The sequence below is a fragment of the Macrobrachium nipponense genome, chromosome 46 (genome assembly GCF_015104395.2).
Source record: "Macrobrachium nipponense isolate FS-2020 chromosome 46, ASM1510439v2, whole genome shotgun sequence".
In the NCBI taxonomy this organism is placed as follows: Eukaryota; Metazoa; Arthropoda; class Malacostraca; order Decapoda; family Palaemonidae; genus Macrobrachium; species Macrobrachium nipponense.
The window spans coordinates 38,182,130-38,203,707 of NC_061106.1; the positions used below are offsets into that span (position 1 = coordinate 38,182,130).

General features: G+C 34.9%; 1 protein-coding gene across 1 annotated transcript; it reads right to left on the minus strand.

Annotated features, from left to right (window-relative positions):
• Nucleotides 1–9,155: 9,155 nt before the first annotated feature.
• On the minus strand, nucleotides 9,156–17,046 carry LOC135214921 (uncharacterized). The gene is made up of 3 exons (XM_064249391.1): nucleotides 16,913–17,046; nucleotides 12,330–14,942; nucleotides 9,156–11,666 (listed from the first exon to the last, which is right to left on the minus strand). Exon 2 carries the CDS (start codon nucleotides 14,933–14,935, stop codon nucleotides 12,374–12,376), a length of 2,562 nt encoding a protein of 853 aa, XP_064105461.1. The 5' UTR covers nucleotides 14,936–14,942; nucleotides 16,913–17,046; the 3' UTR covers nucleotides 9,156–11,666; nucleotides 12,330–12,373.
• Nucleotides 17,047–21,578: the final 4,532 nt, after the last annotated feature.

Here is a 21,578-nt window from a genome sequence, read left to right on the forward strand (position 1 = left end):
GCCTCAAATTTCCATTGACTTCTTTTATCTTATTTTCTCTCGATGTCTCCTTATATTTCCTGCCAAATAGGCTTTTATGCTTACATTAATAATGTCAGCAATAAATTACTACAACTTAAGCATGATTACTTGTTTCTAAATTATCCTGTTTCATATAATTTCAGCGATAGATACTACTTGACAAAACATTGTGTACTTAGGTCAGTTGTAAATAATTGTCATATCTACTCTTCATGTAGTGATATTGAAGTCTTGCCCTCTGGGCTTTTTATGTAAGGTAGGAATAAAACAGCTACCGTTGTTTTTTAGACTTCGCTAGAACTTAAGTCCTCTTTTTCAGCTCCTTTTTTTTTCATCCGTTCATATTTTTGATGACATATTGTTGGGAAAGCCATTTTTCTACTTTTTACTTCAGTGTTTTGTGCTTCCTAAAACAACACTTCTGATTTTTTAAAAGTGCAATGGAGATCAGTGCCGATCTTCCAGTACTATGATGCACCAGTTGAACGACAGCCTGTTTTATCCACTGCACCTTTCTTTCTGCTTCACTGTTAACAGGTAGTTCACACACTGTAATTAGATGTAATTAGATTATAATAAATCGCCAATATTTTCCAGAAGAAAGGTTGCCAAGGAAAAAAATCAACCATAATATGACGCAGTCTACAAAGCAAAGTGAAACAGTGATAATTTGCTTGCAGGCATTGTAAGTCAGGACCTGACTTCATAAGAATCAAATTTTCCTTTTTTATATAACAAAACATAAGTGTATATATGGCATTTTGCAACCATGGCCAGCAGGGATACGGTGTATTTTCAGGAATAAGACTTTTAGAAAATTGGAATTAAGAGTTTGAAAATACTTTCTAGCTAGTCACTGTTGAAAAAAAAGGAGTAATAGATGAATGTATTAAGTCAAACTGATGCGATGAGGTTTACATACAAACACACACACACACACACACACACACACACACACACACACACACACACACACACACACACACACACACACCTACCGTCTAGAGCCACCTACTCGAAGGGAAGAGTACGAACATTTATACTTAATCTCTCTCTCCCCAGAAATATCAGACACTTATTCACCATTCATTTTTATGCCTTCATTTAGATAACCAGATGCCAGTGCATTTAGTTATTACTGATTTTTATAGGGAATTCTTCTTTCTTGTATAATATATATAATTTATTATATATATATATATTATATCTATATATATATATATATACTATATATATACTTAACCCTTAGAGCACGAGGAGAAGAAGTTTCATCCTTCGTCATTGTTCCCATTTTATTCGCGTTTTCCTTATCTGTTCTCGTTCCTTCTCTTTCTCGCTTTCCCCTCGCATCTTTCCACGCGGAGATAACGTCTCACATTACGAAATCCTTTTCTATCTCCGTTCATTCTCTTCTCTCTCTCTCTCTCTCTCTCCTCTCTCTCTCTATCTCTCTCCTCTCTCCTTCCTACCCTTTTGCATCTTCCCCCATTATTCAATTTTGCATCTCGGCCTCTCTTTATCATCATCATCCTCCTCCTCTTCCTCTATGGTTCTTCCCCTATGCTATATCCACACAGACACTCCCCTCCTCTTCCTCTCTCCTCCTTCCTCCCACCCCCCCCCACCCCACGTACCCCCACCCCCTCTCGAACCTCCTACCTAAATAGGCTAATCTCACAACGTACCCTGCAGGCATTTTCCAACTGCAATAAAAACTGCAGCTCTGGACTCTCTTGCTTTAGGGTTGTAATCCCCCCCCCCTTCCCTCCCTCCTCCTCCCTCCCCCTACGCCCTCTCCCTCCTCTAATTTCCCCTACCATATCCCTTTGGTCTTCCCCAAACTTTGCTTCTCTCGTTTCCTCCCACATTTAATTTTTTTCCTGCGAGCTTTTATTTATTTATTTACTTATTCCTCCCTTTTTTCCGCCATTATTTCGATTTTTTTTTTCTGCGTAATAATAAGTTTACCGCTGCTGGCAATGAACGCCTTTCTTCAAGCGTTTGTTTGGTTCTTCAAGTTACTCTTTTGGAAAAGTATTTGTTTGTTTGTTTCGTTGCTTTATGCTTGTAATGGCTGTGCTTTGATGATGCTGACATCCTCCAGTAGAGTCTTTTGTTCATTTAATCCCGTAATTGTTCTGACGTCAGAATTCGACTGAGGTGAATTGATACGCTTAAATTTTTGGCATTCTTGCATTCTTCAATTACTCAGTCTGGTCGGCGGTAGAATCACGGGCAGCGTGAAGTGCCTGGATACCCCTTTTTTTTTTTATTTCACAGTTAACAGTTCGTAAATGAAGTAGGCATTACATCAGGCCTTCCACTTTTATTTTTAGGTTCATTTCTTTATAACCACACCGTATGCCTATTTAAGGTGGCTAGTGTGGAGGGAGGGGTACATAAAACGCAGAGATGCGTGTGCTGGCGAACAGTTTTTGTCTGTTGTTATATGTGCGTAATAATGGCTTATAACAGGCAAATTGGACGCCGATTTTACACTATATAGAATTTCGATAAAAATGCCACTTGTTGTATTCACATGAGCGAGGAACTTTAGATTGTTTATGTTTTGTTTATGCTCACCAACAAGTGACTATATTTGCCTTAAACAGAACTCCCGTTTTATCGGAAAATGAATGTTTTATTTTTCCCATGTGTCATTGCAGAGTAAATGTACAGTGTATTTCTGATTGTAGCAATGAAATGCATTTTCTGCCTGTTACAAAGAAAATTATTTTAGAGAAAATGCCACCTCCTTTTTCATACTTATTCTTGCGAAGCTATATTCCCCCCCCCCCCCCCAATTGCCATTAAAGAATATTCATCTCTCAACATGACTGCAATAAAATGATGTATCAGCTGACTTAACACTTCAGTCAAGTTAGTTTTCAGGAATCATCGCTTTTTCTTATTTAGTTGTCTTCAAAATCCGATATAAATGAGTTTATTAATGTTTTAGTATTTCTACCAATAGTGTTTTTTTTCCAATTCTACTTATAGTTCCTTTTCTCGTTGAAATTCGTTTCTGGCTGCCACGTCTCTTTGAGGGCAGGACTTTATAGTCTCTATGGGAGGGGACTTAGGTAAGGTTTAGGGAAGTGGTACAATACAAGACTACGGGCTGTGCTCTAGGAGCAAGAGCCCGTGCTGGCATAAGGACAGCTTAATCTAAACAAACGACTCTTGAACTTATAAACTTTATATATATATAGCTATAGATAGATATGTAGTCAACCCTGATAATGTCTGGTTATAGTTCTTTTAACCTGATTACCATTATTATTATTATTATTATTATTATGATTATGATTATTATTATTATTATTATTATTGTTGTTATTATTATTATTATTATTCGGAGTATGAATCCTATTCACAGAAGCCATTGCCTTGAAATTCAAGCTACCGAGGAATATTGTGTTCATCTGAAATAAGTAACAGAAGGTAATAAGGAAACACAGGAAGGATAAATTAAGGTATAGATGAAAATGTGAGTACATTATTAAATACAGGGATAATTGTTTTAGGGCAGTGTAAGTAGCATTTCAATTTTTCTTCCGTATATCTTCAGATATTGATCCACGGATCAGGTGAGGGCAGCTAGCTGACTGACCCAAACACTAGGCATCAGTGTGAAGGATCTTGACCTCATTTTCAAGATTAAATGTTTTTTTTTATTGATCATCGAATAACAATTTATGTTCTGTTACCTTTCAGTAATTCGTCAATCGTTTCCTTGGTGCTGTAAGTTACTACACCAACCATTTAAAAATCTCTCTCTCTCTCTCTCTCTCTCTCTCTCTCTCTCTCTCTCTCTCTCTCTCTCTCTCTCTCTCAAAAGCAAAACTAATGTAAAGATCTCAAACTGATAATACTGATAAAATAATAATAATAATGATAATAAATATATTATTATTATTTCAGCTTTTCGCCTTTTTTCATTCCTGCTCTTTCCTTCCATGTTCCATCGTCCCCACCAACCACCCATTCCTCCCTTCCATCCCACCCCCCTCGGGATCCGACCACTATTAATTAATATGAATTTTATCAAGTGTTCCCGGCTCTCAGCCGAGCGATGGTGAAAGGGATAGGAAGGTGAAAGCCAGCACCACAGGATGGTGATGCAAATGTGGGGTGTGTGTGTGTGTGTGTTGTGTGTGTGTGTGATGGTGTTAGGATGGTGAGCGAAAGGGGGCCATCGATCAATATGGCTGCTGTTCTAGACGTGTGACGACGAGCACAGCATTATATATATAGTAGATAAATATGTTCAAAATGATTAAAAGTATTATTATACGCGGAGACTGAAGGGTTATATAGACAAAGCTAGATTTGGATAATGTGCATTGTATTGTAAACGGTAATATCATGTAAAGAAAAGGCCAACTAAATGACAAACCGTAAAATACCTTCGTATAAACTAAAATGTTACGGTTGCAAGTAAGGTAAAAGGGAAATATTCCACTAAGGTTATTCTTACATACATTTGGATCAAACCAAAGAGGTCTCGTTTTTCGTTTTCCGAAATAAATACTGAAATATTAAAATACAAGTCATGATGGACTTAGATCCCTAGAGTTTCATTGTTTTTCATATCAATTTTACAGGATCAAAGAAATGCATCTATAATTGTCTGCTGCGTAAAAGAAAAAAGAATCATGTAAGCAAGCTAAAAGTCGTATAGTCATGCCAGCCAAAAGAGGACTTTAATACTTAGGTTTCTCTGCGCTTAGAGTTTTCCTATATTAATGTTATTCCAAGCTTCCAGATGGTTCATATGATCATCTTCATCGCTTGTTTCTCGTCTTGCGAAGATCTTCATATTTGATCAAAATTTTTCTGCCCAAAAGTCATTCAACTTTGGGTCTCTCGACAGGCGCCTTCCCAAGTATCTCAGAACCAATTAACGCTTCCCTTTGAAGTAAACATTTATTTTCTTTAGGTGACAACAACGATAAAAATTTAGGAAACCGTTCAATACCATTATACGAAGTAATACTAGATTTCCCTAATCGCCATCAGTGAATGAATGGATCGTGTATACTAGTATTTCAGGCCAAAGCCCAGTCAGTGGGACTAAGAATGGATAAGTGAGATGAATAATAATAGTCTAAAATGTAAAAATAAATATTAAAAAGACAAGAATAATTGGTAAACAAAATAAAACGGTACATAAAATCAATCATTTTATTAGAAATTCGGATTTTCTATAGAATTAAGAGAAGATGATATCAGTCAAACAGTAGTCAGGTTCTTAAATCGTAAATGGGTGTTGGTTTTAAGTTTACGTTTTCGGGACCAAAAGTAACTGGAAAATGCGATTAAAAAAATAGCGAGTGATAGGGGGACTTAAGCTCTCTGTCCTCTTGCACTCAAGGTCTAAAACAGTACTTAGAATAATTGTTTGTGATAAAGATGAACGACATTGGAATTACTTTGTAATGGAAAGAAACTTATCTTTTTATTCAAAAATATTATTCATTCTGCCATTTCATTTTAAATACCTTTGTTTCATTTGTTTCTTCATTTTCTTACTACTGAATACCGCAACATAATGAAATAGAAAAGCAAGCAGTGGTTTGCAGAAAGTTAAAATAAAATGCACTTTGGAAATTCATAGTATCATTACAGTCATAAATGATTGCTATCAGGAAATTTTACTTGTGAATGAACAATTGTCTCTTTTCCATTACAGGTAAAGAACTCTGAAAGGGATTTCCTCGCAAGAAGGTCATATCTGTATGTATGCTTTTGGTATTTTTTCAAACTTTTAATCCAGTAATTAAGAAAAATTAGTATTCCCTTCATGCAAACCTAATACTTATTTTAATGGGCTTATTTATTCTTTACAAGTGTGACCACGTAATAATAATAATAATAATAATAATAATAATAATAATAATAATAATAATAATAATAATAATAATAATAATACTCCGCAGCATAGATCAGAAAACCAGGAAACAAATGACAATACACAAAGCACTACACCTAAGAGCAAATACGGACAGACTATACATAACACGGAAGGAAGGAGGGAGAGGACTACAAAGTATAGAGGACTGCGTCAACATCGAAAACAGAGCACTGGGGCAATATCTGAAAACCAGTGAAGACGAGTGGCTAAAGAGTGCATGGGAAGAAGGACTAATAAAAGTAGACGAAAACCCAGAAATATACAGAGACAGGAGAAAGACAGAAAGAACAGAGGACTGGCACAACAAACCAATGCACGGACAATACATGAGACAGACTAAAGAACTAGCCAGCGATGACAATTGGCAATGGCTACAGAGGGGAGAGCTAAAGAAGGAAACTGAAGGAATGATAACAGCGGCACAAGATCAGGCCCTAAGAACCAGATATGTTCAAAGTACGATAGACGGAAATAACATCTCTCCCATATGTAGGAAGTGCAATACGAAAAATGAAACCATAAACCACATAGCAAGTGAATGCCCGGCACTTGCACAGAACCAGTACAAAAAGAGGCATGATTCAGTGGCAAAAGCCCTCCACTGGAGCCTATGCAAGAAACATCAGCTACCTTGCAGTAATAAGTGGTACGAGCACCAACCTGAGGGAGTGATAGAAAACGATCAGGCAAAGATCCTCTGGGACTATGGTATCAGAACGGATAGGGTGATACGTGCAAACAGACCAGACGTGACGTTGATTGACAAAGTCAAGAAGAAAGTATCACTCATTGATGTCGCAATACCATGGGACACCAGAGTTGAAGAGAAAGAGAGGGAAAAAATGGATAAGTATCAAGATCTGAAAATAGAAATAAGAAGGATATGGGATATGCCAGTGGAAATCGTACCCATAATCATAGGAGCACTAGGCACGATCCCAAGATCCCTGAAAAGGAATCTAGAAAAACTAGAGGCTGAAGTAGCTCCAGGACTCATGCAGAAGAGTGTGATCCTAGAAACGGCACACATAGTAAGAAAAGTGATGGACTCCTAAGGAGGCAGGATGCAACCTGGAACCCCACACTATAAATACCACCCAGTCGAATTGGAGGACTGTGATAGAGCAAAAAAAAAAAAAAAAATAATAATAATAATGATAATAATAATGTCTCGGAAGAAGACCCTATCTCAAGCACAATTCATTTAAACAGAATGGTCTGAGTTTGTGTTGCATTTTTTCCAATCTCAAAAATGAGTTTCTTTTTAGCAGCAGGTACATTATGGAACAACTATCCAAAGTTCATTTATTCTTTGATGTTTCGTTAGTACTTTGTACCATTTATCAAAAGGTGATCATACTGTGCTGATACATGGTAGAATACTACTGAAATGCCGAGGAATGAATAAACTTTGGACAGCTGTTACATAATTTACCTGCTGCTACAAATAACAACGCTTACAGTTAGCAAATTGTTTTGATTAGTCTTAACCTTATGTTTTTATATGTATATTAGTTTGTTGCAGTTGCTGTGTTACTGCAGTTATATTACAGGCAGTCCCCGGGTTATGACGGGGGTTCCGTTCTTGAGACGCGTCGTAAGCCGGAACATTGTCAAAAATCCTAAGAAAACCTTACTTTTAATACTTTAGGTGCATTCAAAACTATGTAAACTGCATTGTTATTGCTTTTTATATCAAAAAAACCTTAAAATACTGATTATTTTTCATTTTTGGTGTCATATTTCATCTGCCAGATCAGCGTTTGTAGGCGTCGTAACTCTGGAACATGCGTCATAACCCTGGAACATGCGTCATAGCCCTGGAAATAATGTCTGATCAATATAATTGAAAAGCGTCGTAACCTCGGAAAGTCGTAAGCCGAGACCGTCGTAACCCGGGGACTGCCTGTACATGGTTCAGCCCATTTCTAGTTCTTTCCCACATGATTCTGGTCTTTTGTTCTCGTTTTTGACATTTGGTAGAATGATATATCATGCAAAGAAATTGGGAATGAAGTAGTGGATATGCTGTGCATAGCATTCCTTTTTAATGTATTTCTCCAGAATATAATTAAGCTTTTTGTAGCATTTAATGTTTGTATACAAACTTTCCAGCTCCTTTTACAAATACTGTAAAAGCTTCTCTTATATTATTTGTTTTTGATTTGATTATATAGTATATAAACGGTTTTCAGCTGACACTGTGAAATTCAATCTTTATGGATGCCATACAATTTAACATGGTCTTCTTACAGTTGCTTAGGTGTTAGTCTTTCAATATGGTTACTAATTTGTATACTGTGGTAACCTGTTGTCTGCAATTTTCTCAACACTTGTAACACTCTTTTGCTCTAGATAATATTAATTTTGTCTCCTAGCTCTTGCAGTATTCACGAAATTATGACATTGACCTTATACTATATATATATTCATGAGTTCCTGTCCTCAGGGAATTAGTCTCTTATCACCTCTTCTTATTGGCCTCCAAGTAAGCTAGTCTTATAATTATATCCTGTATTATTTTTATAACAGTAGCCATGTAACAAAGCCCTTATAGTACAGTCTACACTTGGATACTGAAGACAACCCACATAGTTATAATTTATAACTTAAGCTAAGATTTAATCTTTACTAATCATTCAAGTGATGTTATCCATAAAGTGCATCACCCCTACAAGGCAGCCTAGAAAAAATCATCAAAATAATGGACCTGAGTAAAGAAAACTGACAAGTTGAGAGCACTGAGTCAACTTAAAATTTTAGGGCCACCCTGAAGAATGTAGTACTACTTGGTAAGTTACCTATATGGAAATGCTAATTTTCCATTGAACCTAGATATAAATAATATCCATATATTTATATAAAATACCTATACACTGTAACATAGTTATATAGAGTAAATTGAATGAAAAATATAAAATGTACAAGAGAAAGAACTGGACTTTGGATCAGATAGTTGTTTAAGCTAAAGCTTCAGGATCTTGACTTTCCTTACTACATCTTGTCAGGAGAGAACTGAACAACGTTCAAATAGAAAACAAGTTACTTGCAATTATATACAAATCTCGTCTCAACCTAGAACCAATTTCTTGTGTATATCAAGGGTTTGCTACAATGACTAAATCTGATAAGCTGGAGATAGCAGTGGGTCAAGTAAAATATAAAAAGAACTCATATATCCTTGAAATAAGTTAGGGGTTCAAAACAAAACAAAGTGTAGGAGAGTCAACTTATAATTAAACTGTCTACAAATGTACATAATTTCTCTTGGTAAGTGATAAAAACAATAGGTACAATATTCAACATATGAGAGTTAAAGCATACGAATAGGCAAAAATTTTCACATGAATATTTAAATGAACTATAATGCTACAGTAATATATCTTTAAGTATAAAGCATCATATAGTACATAATACAAAACTATAAATCAGAAAGAAATGCATTCCTCAGTAGTATTTTGTTTACTACACACCAATTGTACAAATTGTACTTAGTCTCCCACAGTTTCAGTCACAATATGCCAGTACTTATTCTGTAAAACTCTAACTGAAACATTCAAGTAGGCAATTACAGTTTAGTACATTTTTTATTCTGAAAGCGTGGTCCATAGCCTTAATATTAGGTAAATATATATCACAGCTTAGATAAAATGTAACCTTTACAGTATTGTACAGTATAAGGCAAGGGCAAATAATATCAAGGCCCATAACACTATTTCAATGATTAACACTTAGCAATTACAGTATGAAGTTATAAAAGTGTAATGCACAGTATGTAGTATAAAACACAAAAGCTAACTTTATGAGACATATTTCTGTAACAAAATCTTGGAAGACAGTACATACATAGAAGCAAAACATCACTGGGAAAACTTTCTTTGGCAACTTGCGTATAATAATAATGACTTTATGGCACCACATTCACTAAACTTAAGTCAGAGCCTATAATCTGTACTATACTTCTTTGCCAGTCAAAATAATACTGGAAGACAAAAAATGCAGGCTAAATTTAATAAATATTGTTTACATATATATGTACCATACCTGTTACTGTACTGTACAGTACTGTACTTTACTTCACTACTGTGATGCCATAATACCTGGTCGAATGTTGCAGAACTTCATCTGTTTTCTAACAAGACATAACTAACCCCACACTTATGACTTAATTACTGTGGATACACAACGGTAAACAAGTGCAGTAATACTGGTTTTAGGGTTCAGTGCTAGGAAAATGTTAGCAGAGTAAGAACTACCTTTATACCCAGCTAACACCATACAAGCAAACAAATTATGACTGAATCATTTTGAGATACATCAAGCAAGATAAATGTTAGTAATAATATCCTGATAAGATTATTCATTCATGCCAGTTGATCAGCCATCATGCTCATGCACAGCTGACATCAATACACAAACCCTTCTTAAGCAGGTCTAGAAATTTACAAGTGACACTTCTGACAACATTAGCCAGATTCATAACACAAAAAATAGCCCATGAAGATGAAAACAAAGATGCAGGTAAAGACCATCACCACAGGTGACAGTTATCGACAAGATCAAGTATGAAAGTATTCTGGTGCTCCAAACAGTGGAACATAAAAAGCATTGTAGCACACCCAGTAATTATGGTGACAGGCAAAGATCAAAACAGATGAAAGCACACAGCAATATAAACATGAACTTAATCACATTTATTTTCTTAGGTTCGCACAACAGATTATATATTCACTTTGGTGATTGCAGCTGCTATTCTTAGTTAGTGAAAATATTAACCCCAAACATAAACTGATACAATTTGATAACAGTATACAAATGAGAATTCCAAAACCAAATATGAAGAGATATGAGGTCTTGTGAAGAGTGATGCTACATACATCTTCAATTTGTTTATAAGTGGCAGTGTGACTCTTGGTCAGATGCCTCTGAGCAGGCATGAATGCATTAGTGAAAGTATTGGAACACATCTGTGTTCTTAAAAAAGTACCGAAAGAACTTTGCATAATAAATCAAATATTTTATATAAAAAAGTGGTATAAAGTTTGTAACAGGGACAAAACATTTCTACACTACACAGAAAAATAAATATCTAATATTTTGAGATTGTAAAGTACATGTGCAAATGATGGAAAAATTAACATAAAAACTCAAGGACATATTATTTATGCCTCAGATATATAAACCAACATTTTTAACAGTTTTCATGGAGGGGGTACTAGAAAGTTTTACATCCAGAGAAATTCACCTATCAATTTTCTCAGAGAAATTCACCTATCAATTTTCATACTTTAAATTGTACAAACTTTAAAAATGGCTATTGCACAGCAGAGCTATTGAATAATTTTTAATAGACCTTTATGATAAAATTTAATGATAAATTTGAACCAAACCCATTTAAAATCTATATGATAAATTTTAACTCCATCATATTTAAAAACAACCTTTGTGATAAATTATAAATTAGATCTCACCCCATTATGGTCCTACTGAGATTCAGCTATTAACTCAATTTGAAAGACCATTTAGCTACCATGATGCACTTATTTTAATAGTATAAAGTTTTACTTGCAAGTTTTATTGGCAGTGCACAGATGATGTCTAAGACAAATTTATATTCTTGGATCCTTTAACATTAAATTATTAGATATGCTACGTTACCTGTTTAATTGAAAATTTCAATGTCTGAATCCTGTGTGGAAAGATGAACTTCAGCATGGTATTTTCAGTCCTGAAATGTAAGACTTCAAATTAGTATTTAGTAATGAGCGAGAGTGTATAATACAACTTATTTACTCTAATAATTACATAAAACCAGGGTCTATGTAGAAAGTTGGGTATTATACAAGTACTAGTATGAAAAAGGGCACTTAATTGAAAGAGAGGAAAATCATTTGCCTACATAACATCCAACAACAATACGTATATGTAGTTCAAAATGTTTTGCTTTCACAAGGAAAGACCAACAAAGAAAACATTTGCACAGCAATGTTATTTGTAATTCATATGAACACATTGCATCTGGCATATACGTATTCATGATCATACCCCATCTACTTAAATAAGAAGTAGAGGTTTATTGAAGTCAGAGGTACACATCTGCATATGAAAATGTGAAGTTTTAAAGAACAGTGCCCCACTAATATACACTGTTGGATAAATATGAAACTAACACAATTCCTGAAAGTTGTCACAATTTTCAGTACAAGTTTTTCTATCCAGCACTACAACAATTACAAGCAAGTACTTATTCACATACTGAAGTTTGCCACTGAAGTGTGTAATTCCATAAAAATATGTAGCATCCCGTTCACATTTTATGAATAATCTTAACAACTTAGCTGTGATAATCCATCCTCAAAATCTCACGTAAAAAAAATAAAGTTATACTTACCTGAACTTAATTGCTTGGAATTTCAAGCAGGTTTAGGAAAACTCTTATCCTGCACATGAATCTTCAGGCATAAGTTCTGTGAACGCTTGTAGACACGAAACTGCAAATGAAGCTGTTTTCCTCACTTGTGGAACGATGTCGCTTTCTAAGTTGATCAAGTCACAAATGAGCTTATGTTGCCCTTCAAACAACTTAGATATTGATGGACAGCACTTAGCCAAGTATCCAATTAAAGTGCATAATCTGGATCTAACTAATGGAACTTTATGAGTTATCAGTGTTCCCAGAAGAAGTACAACAGAGTCGCTTGTTCCAAAAACTTGCTCAACAACTGACTTATTTTCAGGTGTTATACGAAGTATTTGATTTAAAATTGCTAACATATCTGCAACCAACTCAGGTAAAACACTATCCAAAGTCAATATTTTACTAATCACAGTAAAAGCATTGAGAACACATACACAATCACAAAACTGTAGCAGGAAATCAGTTTCTGTATATACTAAGTGACAAATTAACATTGTAATTTGACCCATAGTGTCAATCTGATCCTTATCAAATTCCACTGTTCTATTGACCTTTGATTCTAGTTTGAGTATCAGTTTACAAGCATAAACAAGGTTTGGCACTAATTTGCACTCAAGATATACTCTAATAACATCATGAGTCTGATCTTTCATATTTTCAATTGTGAAAGGTAACATAAATAGTGTTGCTATTTTATTGGTAACCTGGAGAGCACAAGTGTGATTCCTAAGAGGAGATACAAACATTGAAAGTTCACTTTGTTCAAAGAAAATACTGTAGTTCCCATTCAACACATCAGCTAATGTCTTATCTAGAAACCTACACCATTCTTCAGTTTCAATAGGTTTGTCATCTGAATTGAAACTGTGAAGTGTGAACACAGCTGCACTGCTGGTCTTTCCACTTATTACAGTTAATGCTCTTTCTTGAGTAAATGGTGTTAAACTTTCTTCATTAATATTGGGCAAACTTGGTCGTCCCTCTTGCATTAGTTCTAACATACCATTTGAGGGTCTACTTCCTCTTCTTGAGGAGTCAATGGAATTAGCCAAGTAATTTACCATACTGTCTTTACGATCTTCTAAAGGAACAGGTCCCCGCATTCTGAAATCTTTAACATCTTCCTCTTTGAATCCTGATTCTTGAGACACAGTGCTTAACTTTCGAACAGAAGCCCCAACAGCACATCTTGCATCTGAGTCACCACCTAATCCAGGAACATCAGGGCCAGAAGTAGAAGCCACTGATGCTGCACTTTTATGCACCTCTACTTCTACTACTGTAGTCTGAAAACCATCTCTAAGATTTGTTTTATCACTCCTGCTTTGCACAGCAACCTCACCTGAGCTTGACAACTGAACTTCTATCATCTTTTCCCTTCCTCTTAGTCTCATTGGAATAGGTGAAGGAGACCTTGAGGCACTCAAATGAGGACTTCCTCCTCTAGCTTGAAGATGAACAGCTGCCAATTTCTTCAGAACATCTGGATCAATCTGAGGTAGTCCATTTGTGTCTATGTTTTTACTCTGTCCCTCATGAAAAGTGACAGGTGGTAATTCAACAATGATACTGCCTTCAATAGGACCTGTTAATTCTGAGCCTGGTCTGGATCTTGGCCCTGCCCCTTCCATTTTACTAGGAGTTGCTGTTTGTCTTCCCAATGGCTTTAACATCATTCTTGGTTGCCCAGAAGCTCTCTGTACTAATTCCTGTCTTTGCTGCTCTTTTACTTGCTGCTGCGACAGAGTCAGTGGGTTGGTTAGTGGTGCCGTATTTAACGTCTGTTGTACAAATACAAGGCCTTCATGTACCCAGGGGTGCTCTAACAGATCTGGCCATGTTAACCTTCTCATTGGATCTTTATTAAGCAATCCCTTTAAAAAGCTCAGACAATCTGCACTCCATCTATCCGACCATATAATTGGCTCAATTTTCACCATTTTTACCAACTGGACAATGGAAGTAGTACAAAATGGTGGTTTCCCTTCCAAGAGCTCATATAAAATGCATCCAAGAGACCAAAGATCTGCATTATGATCATAGGGCTTTTCTTCTATAACTTCTGGCGCCATATATAAAGGAGTTCCCTTCACTGAAGTCAATACATATGTATTAATTCCCATTTTCCTTGAAAACCCAAAATCACATAACTTTGCTTCTCCTGATGAAGCTAGTAAGATATTTTGGGGTTTAATATCTCTGTGCAATATCCTGTGTGAATGCAAGTAATATATGGCTGATACTAAATTGCTAGCAATTTGTTTAACTCGTTCTTCTTTTAAGGGACCATTAGATTCTAAAAGTTGGAAAAGTTGTCCTGGAACATACTCACTAACTGCCACAACTTCATTTTCTGTTTCAAATGAATCTACCATACGTACAATGTTTGGATGAGCAAGCCCTCTCTGGATGTCACATTCCCGACGGAGGCTTTTCAGCTCTCTTGCAGCCTTATTCCGCTTTGGTATAAACTTAAGTGCTACTGTTTGGCCTGTCACTAAGCACTTTCCTCTGAACACTCTTCCAAATGATCCTTGTCCAATGGCCTCCAAGACCTGATATTTTTCCATCTCATACATTTCGTATCTGAAATTAAAAAACTGATTTACAAAATGTTTGCAAGTTATTCAGTCATCAACAGATTAAAACATCCTCTTCCTTCATTTCATCTAAATTATGAAACATAAACAGTTCTTCAAATATTTATACAAATCTCATTAACTAATTTTTTGCTGTGTTTTATGAAATTTTCTGGCTCTGTTCTCCATAAAAAATTTCAAAATACAAAAGATTGATATAATTCTTTAACATTAACGAAAATTATATTTCAAGTTTAATCCCAGTAATAAACATTCTGCATTGTAGTTCTTGACTACTTTTTCTGCTGTTTCAATGAGTCTCTTACCCAGTGTGCTGGTTTGTTAACAAATCCTTTTTAATTCCTTAGATAAGACCACTATTTTACAAACCCTCATTCTTCAGTTAAAGGAGAAATGAATGTGGTGATAAAAAGTTTGATGCCATAGTTGGAGTATGTTGCCATGGAATACTCACATGGTAAAGCAACATCCAGTTTTGAATATGGGAAATCTCATGAAATAGAATCTAGCCTAGATATAAAAATTTGTACATTATATATATATATTTATGTTGAAAAACTTTTAAGCCAGAGCTGCCTAGTAATGGGTCCTCATATACCTGGGGTTGTAGCTTGTTTTAGAACATCCTAGGGCTAGCCTAGCCTAAGCAAGAGCCCTTCAATTTCTGTTTAATGCAGAAAATAAAGAAGGAAAGATAGCAACTGCATTAGGTATGAATGCTACATGTAAGCTACCAAATCTTTCCTTGTTGGCCTCATTTGGTAATACTGTGATATTTTAATAACTAACCCACCAAATTTAACATCAGAAATGGACACATGAGGGTAATTTTGATGGTTTTTCTTCAGGGAATACAGAGGGCAGGTGAATATGCAACATATCTGTAAAAGAAATAAGTGCTTGCATCATATAATGGGCAAATAATTAATATGTTATTTATATACCATCATAGATCCAAAGACGTGCATCGTTTTCTAGGTCTGGTCTTATTGTTCTAAAGATGTTCAATTCTGACTTCTTGACATGGTGAGGTGATGGGTACTAGTAGTATCCCATGCATTATTCAGAAGAGTATATGTGGTCCTCTTTTGTTTTTCTGATATGTAATAATATCCAACCTATTTTTATACTTTCAGACTTTACCCATTTTTTACAAAATTTCTTCATTTAAGCAATGGCTGCCTTGTGTGCAAGAAGTGTCGATTGAGGTCGTAAAAGATATTTCATAATATTAAGAACAACTTTACACATCTAAAAGTAAGATAATCCATTTTAACTTATAAACTTCTCCACAAAAGCAACCTTGACTTCAAGTTAGTTACTGGGGCCAGGAAAATCCTTTCAAGTGATGAATGTCTTTAATCCGATGATTGAATATCTTTAATCCGCTAAAATAACCGCAGCTGAAAGTCAATTACTAGGGCCAGGAGTTGGGCTGCAGGAGATGTGTCCCTCTAGCTGTATGCTCCAGACCTCAAGACCTGGTTAAGGAGGTTAGGTTGAGATGGATTTTTGTGTTTCACTTTTATGATTTATGGTGCTCTGCATCAGGTTAGGAATTGGAGTATTGTTAGGATACATTATACCGGCCATTTTAGCTAAGACTAAGTCCATAGTCTCCGATGTTTAGTGGTACTTTGGTTTTGGGGGCGGTGGTCAGGGCACGGCTCTTTGAGCGAGGTTAGGTCTTTACCTCATGTAGGGAGCAGTGCCCCCTGACCAGCACCGCCCCCCCGGGGTAAAGTAACAGTAAACATCGAATACAATGAACATACCTAGTCTTGGCTACTAGGTTAGTAGCTAAAAAGGCCTTGCCAATCCACCTCAATAGCATCGTTTAAGCATAGCTAGGTAGTAGGCTATTCGGTGGCATGGTAACTAGGTAATACAGTTGATTTGGTTTTTGAAAGCCTAATTTCTATGATCCACTACTGTAGTTTCAACTATGATACGTACATGACATTTAACGAAGCCTGGAAGTATACTATTTCCAAATATTGCTATAAAAAAGGTATAGTAGTAGGGGTAGTAGTAGAGTTGTTGTTTACATTTGTGATTAAGCAAAATATTTTCTTTGCAACGGCTCCCACATTTGCTTCTGCATTGTTCTTCAATGATGTGATGTGTTTCTCGCTTTAAAAAAATCTCGTTTTCTTTCGTATTTCAACAGTATTCCCCTCTAATTTGTATTACCAGTACTAAATAGTACCAACTTTCCACATATTATATCAATTACTTTTTCTAAGTAATATTCGGAATGGCTGCTGTTAACCTATTGTTCTACTCACGCTACTCTTCCGTGTTATTGTTAAAATTAATATTTATTTACTTTGAGTTTTTTTTTTTTTTCAAAACTGTAATTGAACGGCTTCTTGGGTGTCTGGTCATGACACTTCCAGTTTGCAAACCATGGGTTTTCACGACTGATTTCAGGAGAGTAATATCTGCGCAAGCCTTTCAAATCAACATCAACGCTGTTCTCACTGGTGTCATTTTTGTAATTAGTTCCATCTGCTTTGTTCATTTATAGGCCACTCAGTTGCAACAAAAGAGCCCGATACTAATTTATTTTCCGCATTTATTTTTTTAATGTCTGTATTCAAAATACTTACATGGCTGTGGGAAATGCACCATTTACAACCTTCGAAGGTCATGTAACTAGCGTGCCTGACTTGTCGAAAGTGACGGTAATATTGAAGTATATTGAAGCAATTTTACAATGTATTTTATAGTTTCATTTTATGCAGTACTTTACTACTATTATCATTGCTTAGCCTATCCATTTGATAAATTATGTCATTTAAGTTTCTTTTTATTTCATTGAGAGCCGAATATCGTTAAAAACTCACTTAAGATTCATTCTTTTTGAAGCCTTCTGTAATGCAATACTTCATAGCAGCAGTGGATATGCTCCTTCTTATTCCCTTGTTCACTTAGCTGTTTTTTTTTTTTTTTTTTTTTTTTTTTTTTTTTTTTTACTGGTGACGATTACTTTACACAATCTTTTAAGTTGTTAGAAGTTCTAACAGTAAGAGTGCCCAATTAGGTTCATGAATTAGAGTTAGGCGTAGGTATGTGTTGGTCTATTTTTATTTTCACATTAATTTTGTTCTTGTAGTTTGCTTCGAACTAGCTTGTAGTGTTCCGTGTTTTGAATAGTCAGTGTTGTCGTATGCTGTGACGATGATTATTTATCAGTTGTTGTTTTTTTATTATTATTATTATTTTATAGGCAGCCGTGGGATGTTCCCAGGAGGTTGATTACCTCTCCAAAACATATTTCAAGTGTTCTGTCAGTGGAAAGCATAGATATTCATATAATTCCTGACTTGTTATTCCTGCTTTTTAAACAAAACTGAATTACTCTCAAAGGAAGAGGATTACATTCCATGAAGTATTACTGCCAGAAATGAAAACAACTTTATGGTTGTAGTTGTGATTAAAATAGAAATCTTGAAGTTTTCCCAACGTGTGATTAAAATGTTCAAACTGTAGCATATGATATAATTAAGTAAATAGAATCTTTCAAATACTGAAGTAATTTCACAATTTATTTCTAACTGTATAGTACCTTCGTACATTTTAGTTGCTTTAATGTTATGCTACAAACAGGCTTATAGAGCTCTTAGTTAGTCACTATAGCATTTTGACGTTGATTGATTGATTGATTCATGAAAATAAGGCAATAAAGCCAAGCACTAGGGCACGTTCGACCATTTAGTACTTCGACAGTGAAGTGAGGAAGTTTGGAGTGGTTGACAGCAAGAATGAAGAAGGTATGTGGGAGACTTAGCATGCACAATAGTCATTATCAAGTCTAATGTGACGAATTGTCAATAAAACTACAAAAAGATGAGAGTTAAAGTCGTCGCCATGATATGGTTAGAGATTCTGGCAGTTTTTTTTTTCTTTCTTTTTTTTAAGATAGCTATGAGTTTATTAGAGTTCACGCATCTCCAGAAATATGGATAGGTCTGTTCTAATTGCATTTGAGGTATTGAGTTATTTTGTGGTAGGTACTGTAATTTTATTTTCCTTTTATTGACAACCTTCGAAAATGATCTCTACCATCTTGATATAGTGTATTATACGATGATGGGCTTTTGTTGAATGGTATTTAATGACCTGATTTATGGTGTTGTAAGTGTTCACAAAAGGTAATTAATGTATGATTAAACCTAAACCAAATTTCTACGGCTTGTTGGTGTCTCTTGTTAGTCCAGGAATATAGACGGCTTGTTATCAGCCAAGGAGCAGTGTTGCCGAAGTGCGGAATTTTCGTCTGCTATGCGGAATAAAAAGTCTACGGGGCAGTAATCCAAGTTTGTATGCCGTTGCGGATTCCACATCTGCATTTTCAGCAGCAATTTCTTCATGGCGCATTCATGTAAATTTATCATATACAAATTGCAATACTTTTTTACTTTTAAACAATTTCTCATTCAAATACAATATTATAAAAGGTAAGACTCTTATCAGAATAGGACGGTGATATGATTAATGCACATAAATCTGTTTATATATTATAATATTATTTCCTATATGATTTAATGAGTTATATACTGATACATAAATGCTGTTATGCTTATTACAAACTTATCTGTAAATATATCTGGGACAAATAAGAAAATAAAAAATAATACTTCTCATATGTATATATATATATATATATATTATATATATAATATTTTAGAATATAATATGTTATATACATATATATGAATATAATGTATATAATAGAATATATATGTATAATGATATATGATAGTATTATATATTATATATATATGTATATACGGTATATATGTATATGTATGTATGTATGTATATATACAGTGCATGTATATAAATATCTAAATATAATGTATATAAATATGTATATTTATAGATATATATATGTATGAATATATATATGTATGTATGAAATGATCTATATATATATATATATATATATATATATATATATATACATATATATGTGGTATATATATACATATATATGATATATATGTGTGTATATATATGTACATATATATATATATATTTATGTATATATGTATACATATATGATATATATATATGTATATATGTGTATATATACATATATATGCGTGTATCGATATATATATTAATATATTATATAATATTATTATATTCAGTAATGTACCTTAAGTATAACGAAATTGATATAAATCGTTCAAATCCCTATGTGGGAAGTTCATGATCATCATATCCTACGAATAGGTGCAGTGAACAAGTGATCAATTACCTCCACAATCTCCTATGGGCATACAGTTTTTATCGCTAGTAGGTAGTACGCTAAACAAGTGCGATACTCAGTGTTTTCAATGAAGGATTTTCAGTGCCAGAATTCTTGCTTTTAATTAATTTGCTATGTATAAAGGTAATGTCCAGAGTTTCAAAAATATATCTCTGGAGCTCACGTTTCATAGACAATGAAACTTCTAATATTATATATACCTGCATCTCTGCAAAACTCGTCAAGATGAAGTGGCAACCATAATTATGCGGACTAAGTATTCTGTCTTCCCAGATCGCCAATCCATCATCATGTCATCTATGACATTTATGTTGAAGTAAAATTAATGTTGCACATTATTCAATCTATAGTAGAATCACATCAGCCGTGCATTTGATGTCTAGGCCAGTCCCTTACGACGCTCCTGATTGGCTGTTGAAAAGCCAATGACAGGGCTGGAGCGTTCACATAGGCAGGATGTATGTTCCACTTCTCCTGAGGGATGCTTTTGAAAGACGTATCCCTCATGAGAGTTGGAACATACATCCTGCCTGTGTGAACTCTTGAGAGAGACTGATAGTTTCCAGCCCCGTGACTGGCTTATCAGCAGCCAATCAGGAGCGTCGTAAGGGACTGGCCTAGACATCAGATACACCGGTGATGTGAATTTTCTATAGTAATATCTGTTTACATCATAATACATTTTAATACATTTAAAATAGACCTGAAATTATGTTTTCTTTATGCAGTGAGAAGTTGAGCTTCTATTGTATTTGCACCAATATTTGATTCAGGACCCAGGACAGATTAAAACTTTTTCCCTGTCATATGTCATCATTAGTTTGTTTTCAATAAGTAATCGAAAATAAGGATAAATCAGACTCCTTCTTTTCAACTGGAGAACATCCTATTTCTTCTTAATTGGTTGAACTTGAACGCCTACTGTTTCCGGTCCCACCCTTGGGCGAATCCTAGTGGGTGCGGTGATCCATCGTAACCACCCACTTGATGGGTCAAGGTTCAACACTTACAACTTGCCTCATCACATTTTGTTGTGTCGAAGGCGCTGGTTTTATGGTTCTCACTTTTCAAACATCCTATTTTGCATTCAGTTTCTACCTCTCTCTCTACCTCTCCTTCGCCTTCATCTACCATAACCCTACTAGTAGAATTTACTAGCTAATATATTCCCTACATAACTATTTCTACTGACTTCTGAATTCTTAACAATGAGAGTTTGTATGATTATGAAATGTGCCAGCATTTTCTTGTTTTTGTTTATTTTAGTGGTCTCAAGACAAAATTAATTAGATAATTGAATTTCTTAAATATGGATTATTGTGTCTCAATTGATGAAAACTA

Bases quoted from the DNA above. Each gene is read 5' to 3' on its own strand.
- LOC135214921 (XM_064249391.1), bottom strand. From the start codon at position 14,935: ATGTATGAGATGGAAAAATATCAGGTCTTGGAGGCCATTGGACAAGGA.